General features: G+C 42.1%; 1 protein-coding gene across 1 annotated transcript; it reads left to right on the top strand.

Annotated features, from left to right (window-relative positions):
* The first annotated feature begins 21 nt into the window (after positions 1–21).
* Positions 22–5773, top strand: MRPL22 (mitochondrial ribosomal protein L22). The gene is made up of 7 exons (XM_005483700.4): positions 22–114; positions 732–777; positions 1839–1974; positions 3096–3161; positions 3468–3545; positions 4382–4451; positions 5494–5773. The coding sequence occupies exons 1-7, from the start codon at positions 87–89 to the stop codon at positions 5703–5705; spliced, it is 636 nt and encodes a 211-aa protein (XP_005483757.3). The 5' UTR covers positions 22–86; the 3' UTR covers positions 5706–5773.
* The last annotated feature ends 1875 nt before the right edge of the window (positions 5774–7648 follow it).

Raw genomic sequence — 7648 nt, 5'->3', positions numbered from 1 at the left:
GCCGCGCACGCCGCCGCAAAGCGTCGCAAAGCGCGCCCCTGCCCGTGCGCCCGCCCGCGGCGCTGCCGCAAAGCGCGGCCGGGAAGATGGCGGCGCGCTGGGCGCTGGGCGCGGGTGAGGCTGAGGGGACGCGGCGCGGGTTTGGGAGGGGCTGGCCGGAGAGCAGGACACCGGGCTGATCGCAGAGATGGAGCAGCGCTCCTGTGGGGAAAGGCTGGGAGAATTGGGCGTGTTCCGCCTGGAGAAGAGAGGTCTCGGGGTGACCAAGTTGTATCCTTGCTGTGTCTGAAGGGAGCGTTCAGGAGTGATGGAGTGAGGATGTTTATAAGCACCTGGAGTGACAGGGTGAAGGGGATGGCTTCAAACTGGCAGCGAGTGGGTTTAGATTAGATATTGTGAAAAAATTCTTCCCTGTGAGGGTGATGAGGCCCAGGCAGGGGTTTCCCAGAGAAGCTGTGGCTGCACCTGGATCCCTGGAAGTGTCCAAGGCTGGGCTGGACGGGGCTGGGAGCAGCCTGGGACAGTGGAAGGCAAGAAGGAAGGAAGTATAAGCCAAACCCTGTATTTCATGCATATAAATGTTAATGGTATTTTCTCCAGTATGTACAAAAATTTAGTGTCCTGGCCATGGCGAGGGGTGGGGCTGCATGGTCTTGAATGTCCCTTCCAACCCAAACCATGCTGTGATTTTACCATTCTGATTTTTACCATTCACTTTCCCCTCCCTTCAGGTGCTGCCTGGGCGCGGGGTCTCCTCAGCTGGGCACGGCCAGAGAGGTGAGTCTGGCCCTGGGCAGTGGGACAGGCACTGCTCTGCTTGGGCACCTGGGGCTGGGCTCTGGGCTCCCCTGGCTTGGCCATCTCACCCACCCTGGAGCTGTGGACACAGGTCACTCTCTGCCTGTGGTGTCTTTCTGTGTATCCAGAGCTTGTGCCATGATGGAGGTGTCTCCACAGTCACTGCTTTCCTTACTTGCTGAAGTTTCCCCTCATTCTGGAGGAACCCCACTGTCCCTGCAAATACCTGCAAAAATATTCCATGACATTGAAATACGTGTGTTATGCTAATCTCTGCTCGCATATTATTGTGGACAGTGGTGTACAATCCCCTTTTGGCTGTTTGCCTGTTGTTTTTAAGATGCTTTGCACAGGTTGGCCACACAGACAAAGACATTCAAGGCTCAGGAAAACTCTCAGTATTTGGTCTTGAACTCGTCTATTTCTTGTAGTCACCAGTGGCTGCTGCTTTATCCAGGCAGCAGGGGGCAAAATGTAGCTTGTTTTTTCAGAATCTGAGCTGAGCAAACTGTCTGAAAATTGATTTTATTGCTATCAGCTGTCTGGTTTTTGGATTGACTTGATTGTGTTTTGGAAGTAGTTTAGAACACTCTTCTTAAATTTTACAATGTTTATAAACCTCTAATGCTCTGAGATATTCAGCCCCTTGAAAAACTAGAAAATTTCACTGCTAAATGTGTTGTTGGTAAAAGTTAAATAAGTATGGAAAGTACCTTGGGAAAGGTACAAATGGTTTGTGTGAGTCGTGAACCCCACAAGAGCATCAGAACAGAGGTGGCTGTGACTGTGTGACAGTCTGAGGACACTTCTTGTGGAATCCCATACCAACATTCATGGTTTGCTTTAAGAAGCTTGAGTCCTGCTGAATTAAAAACCCCTTTCAGCATAAACTACAAAGGATTCAATAGTTTGGTTTTTTGAGTGTACAAATGTGCTGATTCTCTTTTTCAAGGCAGCAAATTCACAATTTCTCCAGATAAACTGAGCAGGGACAAAGCACTCTTGTGTTCAGCAGCTGAGGCTGTGCTCTTGCCTTGCAGGTGGCTGCCATGTGGGAGCCTTTTGCCTCTGTCCTGCATCCACACCAGCACATCCCTGCAGAAAATTGGGAAGTGGGAGAAGAAGAACAGGATTGTTTACCCTCCCCAGCTGCCTGGAGAGCCTCGCAGACCGGCTGTAAGGATGCACCTGAGCATGTCCTCACCTGAGAATTTCTGCACAAATTGTCACTGTCTGCACAGGGTGACTGCACAAGGCACTAGTTTGAAAACTTGTTTGCTCATTTTTTAGGATTTTATTCAATTTTTGGCTGTGTTGTAGAGGTTGATATCGCTTGGAATGCTTTCCATCTCTAAATTATAGTGGAGCCTTGAGTTACTGGGAGCTGCTCACCTGCTCAGTGTGTGGTTCAAGCTGCAAGGGGCCCATCCTGTGTTTGTAGAAGTTTCTGAACTACAAGGAAGTAGCAATTATACTATGAAGAACTGATATTCTGGAATTCCATAGTTCTCATTTTTCTTCATTAGGAATTGATGTCTTGTGGCTCCTGTTACACACACTGCTCAGCAAAGTAAAATTATTTACATCTGAAAAGAAATGGGTTTTTTTAGGCATGTATTTTGTGGGCCATGAGCATTTATTGATTGCTTTTGTGAACATTGTGGCCCAGCACACAGAAATGCCTGCTGTGGGCTGTGCTGGCTGGTGCAGTGTGTGTGAAAATGCAGCTATTGACAGACTTGTTTATTAAATCAGTGTTTCCCCTGCTTATCAAGAGTTCCATCTCTTTCAAATTTGTATTGATGTTAGATTCTACCAGCTGGTGCTGGTCCCTGTTAGCAGTAATGTAAAATGGGTCTGTGGAGCTTTTTGTGCCAATCAAACTTGAAACCCTCTTCACTTCTCCGGGGCTAATTAAGTTCGTTCTGGTGATATTGTTTATTTGCTCTCCCAGTAAGTGGAGTTGACAGCAGGGTAATATTTTTAAGGCTGAATGGGCATGTCAATCTTGGCTTCTAAAGTGGGGAGAATGAGAGGAAAAGGTGGTGATAAACCTTCTGAGGGACTTCTGCTTATAAACTGTCATAAGATTAAATTAAAATTTCCTGTGTGCCAGCATCTTTTTTTAGTGCTTTCAGTTTCAAATGCCAAAGGTATGTGCTGTTCTCATAGTAGACAGAGACATCCTTATTTTATTCCTAGTAAGAACATAGATTGTGGAGCAGACATGGATGCTCCATTCCTGTTTTCACAGCAAAATTATTCATCCTTTAACTTTTTTCTTTTTTTGCCCCTAGGAAATATATCACTGTCGGAGGGAAATAAAATACAGCAAAGATAAGATGTGGTACCTGGCAAAACTGGTAAGCAGAGAGTATTTTGTACTGTACTTGAGAGAATACAAAATGTAATTGTTGTATTTGTCTTAAGAGCCTCATTTAGTCACAGTTTAATCAGCACTTTTATAGCAGAGTCCTGGGGGTGAGCATGGGTCTGGACAGGGAATGGCTTAGTTTGGTTTAGCTATAAGGTATTACAGTGAAGAAATGATAATTAAGGAATTGACAGTATTTTTGTTTTTATAATAGCAGTATAATTTACAGGTCTTCTGAATAAGAGAAAGGAAATACTTGTGAGTGCAGAAGTTAATTTTAACACTTTGATTGCAGATAAAAGGAATGTCCATTGATCAGGCTCTCGCTCAGCTGGAATTCAGTGACAAAAAGGGAGCAAAGGTGATCAAAGAGGTAAAGAGCAGTATTCTTTAACTCTCCTGGTTTCCAGGAAACTTTAACATCAATACCTCTCACCAGAAGTTTGTTTCTACTTCTTTGGGTTTTTGTGTTTCAAGTAAGCCTGTTGGGAGCACATTCTAACAACACATTTTTGTTACAGTCGTGTAATGTTGTGACTTATGAATATGCTGGGGTCACTTTTGCTGGCTGTATTAACTTGGCATGGTGATAAAGTCCATGTGGGTGTCCTCTCCAGCAGTGCTTGGTGTTAAGTTCATGGTAAAAGGTGCAGAATCCTGGTCACTAATGGCTGCTACATCTGTGTGCTCTGGTTCTTACACTGTAAGAGATGAGGGACATTATTGAGGAGAGGTCTGAGTTCTGTAAAGGCACAAAAGCTCTGAATACACTCTGGTAGTTTGGATTCTCAAATTACTCATTTTCTTGGCTAAAGTGTTGACTTCTGCTATAATTATGGCAAAGAAATGTCCTGTATTAACTGAAAAGATTGAATGGACCAAGTTCATTTTGCCCACCTTGGAATTTATTTCTAATCAGATGTCTAATTACACAAAGGTCTGTGGAAGGAAGGCTGACAAATGCTGATGGAAAACATCTTTTCCACTCCCTTTCGTCCCCAAAAATGTAATAAAATTGTCTTGAGGCTTTTTCATTCTATGCAAGGAACATCCTTATGTAAAAGATGCTTGTCTTTTAAAAGTTTTTATCTTTATAAAAGAATTTTTCTATAACTGACTTAAACTTGCAATTTCTTTCATGTTATCTAGAGATAAGAAATAGCATTGCTTAAATTCTCAGTATTTCCATTTCTTGTCCTTTTGTTACAGGTTCTGTTAGAAGCACAGGAAATGGCTGTAAGAAAGCACAATGTGGAATTCAAATCAAACTTACATATAGGTACATTTTTTTAATTTAGTGCATTAGAAAAATGTCATCTTACTCTATCCTACCCTGTGAAACTGTGTTATATTTAATAAGATTTTGATGCTTGAAATCACCAGAAGTGAATAGTGGACAGTTCCTGCTAAACTTAACTTTTTCTAAACATGAAAAGCACATGTTTGCAGCATTTTTAACATGGATTTATCCATCTGAGAATGGAATTTCTGCAAACAGTTTCTGGTTTTTAATGTTGCCAGCCAGAGATGGTGGAATCTTTGTCTGGGTCTGGTACAATTTGATTTGCAGAACCAAAGTTAAACTTCCATCAGACACAGTATAAAAGTAAATGAGTAATAACAGTAAAATTGTTAATAAAAAGACTTGTCTGTAGATGTTAGCAGGATAAGCTTGTAATAACTAAAGTGCTTTTTAGCCTAGAAAATATTAGAGAAATGTTTGCTCTTAGGTGTTTTGATACCCAAAGAAAAAATTCCCATTTTGTCTCATAGGGAATAAATTTTACTCAACTGACCTCATAAGCTTAAAGTCACCTGGACTGTAGAGAGATTTGATTAGAATTCTTTGGAGCCTTCCAAGGCTCTGCCACAAGAAGGCTGAGCTGTAGTGCAGGACTGGATGTGCAGATAATGAAAATACCTGTGATGAATGCAATAAAGGCAGAAAGGGGGGAAAATGAAGTCTGTAAGACTTCACAGGAATTCATGAGACAAACTACTGAAAGGCAGTGAAATGAATACCACCTCCAGAAGAGCTGTATAATCTAGTAAGTGCTCAGTGTGACTTGTCCTTCAGCACATATTTCTCTTGGCGTGCCTGCTTTCTAAATTCCCCTTTTTGGTGCTCCTGAGGAGCGTTAATGCAGCTCACGGGTTCCTCTGTCGCACTGATCTGCTAAATGCAACAGAAGAAAGATGGAGGGGAATTAACTTCCTAGAAACAGCCATGAAAAATCCTCTGGCAATTCAGGTGTTTTATTTGCAGCTGTAGCAGTTTGTGCTTGACTGAATCCTCCTCTCTCCCTGTGCTGTTTCCTCAGCGGAGTCGCAGACGGGCAGGGGCCGCTACGTGAAGCGCCTGCGGTGCCACGGCAAGGGCATGTTTGGCATGATGAAAATCAGCAGGTGCCACTACTTTGTGAAGCTGGTGGAAGGTCCTCCTCCTCCCCCAGAGCCACCAAGGACTGGCTTTGACCAAGCAAAGGAATACGTGCAGCAGCTGAAGAACAGAACCCTGGTTCACACACTGTGACTCACTTTAGTCTCTTGTTGGGCAATGTAATTGTGTGAAGGAATAATTAAAGGCATGGTTTAGTTATATCTTTGGTGCTGCTGGAGCTGGGTGATGTGAGAAAAATCATGGGTTTTTCTTTATTTGTCAAGTATGGAAAGTATTGTCAAGGGTATGGAAAAAAAGTATTTGTCAAGGGTATGGAAAAATCTTGGAGCAGCAGATGTTACTTTTTCTGAGTTACTTGGACCACAGCATTCAAGCTCGACTCTGGACTGTCAAATCTAAAACATATGGTGCTGTTATACAGCTTGGTGTCTCTGCTATGTATGGTGAGGCTTTCAGTGTAAAACTGTGTGCTTGACAGTCATGTTGCAAGATCAAACCTCAAACTAAAATTTGATGTCTTAAAGTAGTTAAAGCATTGGAAGAAAACAAGTAAGAGTGGACAAAACCAAGTAATAATAATATCTCAGATTATCAGACATCAGTTTTTGGCTTATCTGGGCTGTGACAGCCTTCATTGTGTGTCTTGGGAATTGTGTCTGGGAGAGGGGAATAAAAAAATCCTTGTAAGTTCAGGCTCTGGCAGTCAGTAGGTGGCAATATTTAGTTTGTCAGAGAGGAGGTGGCAGTGAAAACTTCCAGAATGGTCAAACTCTTTTGGATTTTGCCCATGGCATTAATAATCTGATACAGGCATGGAGTTCAGGATGTTCTCTCTGGAAATTCATTGTGGGTAACAGGCAAAATATGGAGAAAAGCTTAATTCTGCATAAAGCTTAATTCAATGCATAATTCTGCATTGTCTGGAAACAAATTGCTTTTGTAGCATTGAGGAAAATGAAACACTCCATGGATTTCATATGGAATGGTTTGTTGCATGTACAAACCAGCCTTTCAGATCTCTGAAAACAATCCCATTTTTATCATTACTTCCTTAAAGAGAAGAGGACTGAGATTGAGAGGGGGAATCTCATTTCACTCAAGTCAGATTTTCAAATCAAGATGGTCAGAATTGACGAACATCAAAACAGAATGAGCAGCTGCTTGTACATGCAAATGTCTGATATTTAGACCTTTCTTTTCCATTCTGGGAACATTGGTGTGGGAGATAGCTTGCTTACCTCACTTGGGTCTTTTTACTGCAACAACTCATGGTGGCTTTTCTTACATGTGTTTACTTGGATCAGTATTGGCTGATGGGAAAGGGACAGTTCCTGTAAGGAAACAAATTATTTTTATTGTCTTGACAAAGGCTGGAACAGTGTGATTTCTTTTGGCTACCAAAGAAAGAGTTTCATGATGTTTAGAAGCCCATTGAGAGCTCAGTTCCATTAATGGGGCTCTATTTGCAATCTGGCTCTGCAGTGCTGGTTCTCTTTCAAACACATTTCTTGCTGTAAAACCACGATTTAGTAACTTGCCTGAAAGGTGTGTTCTGATAAAACTCTCTATCTCTGCAGTCCCTGATGTGTGTTTGAAGAAGTGTTTCTGTTGTACTGTGATAAACAGCTGTACTGGGCTCTGCCAGCTGCCCTTGCACTCCTCTGTCAGAGTGAATCTCTTACAAGTTGTGGCAAATTTGAATTGTTTATAATCTTTTTGGGGATGACTGATCTGGGATAAGACTGAAAAATTGCAAAATAATCCAAGTTTAATAAGCACTCATATATATTACACTTAGACACATGTAAATATCTAAAACCTGGCTTCTAGGTATTTTATTCCAGTACCTATTTCTCCTGCATGCTGTAGATTTTGCTTCAGATCCTTTCTGGACCTCCAGAGAAGGCTGTATCCTTAGAGATATCATTACTGTGGTTATGAATCCACAGACACAGAGAGAGAAGTGAGAAGATTTATTTTCCAGCTGCTTTATGATTTGCAGGTGGCCCTGAAAGTCCTTTAAACAAACAGACCTAGGCTTTAAAATTTTTTTCAGTTAAAAAGCAAGGTTGTTG

This window comes from Zonotrichia albicollis, chromosome 15 (assembly GCF_047830755.1).
Source record: "Zonotrichia albicollis isolate bZonAlb1 chromosome 15, bZonAlb1.hap1, whole genome shotgun sequence".
NCBI lineage: Eukaryota > Metazoa > Chordata > Aves > Passeriformes > Passerellidae > Zonotrichia > Zonotrichia albicollis.
Note: the sequence above shows the minus strand (reverse complement) of the source record. Positions and strands in the feature narration are given on the sequence as shown.

Excerpts from the sequence above, each read along its gene's own strand:
- MRPL22 (XM_005483700.4), top strand. The coding sequence starts at position 87 with ATGGCGGCGCGCTGGGCGCTGGGCGCGG. Across the intron at positions 115-731 it reads GCGCTGGGCGCTGGGCGCGG|GTGCTGCCTGGGCGCGGGGT; the intron begins GTGAGGCTGAGG and ends CCCTCCCTTCAG. Across the intron at positions 3,162-3,467 it reads TGTGGTACCTGGCAAAACTG|ATAAAAGGAATGTCCATTGA; the intron begins GTAAGCAGAGAG and ends CTTTGATTGCAG.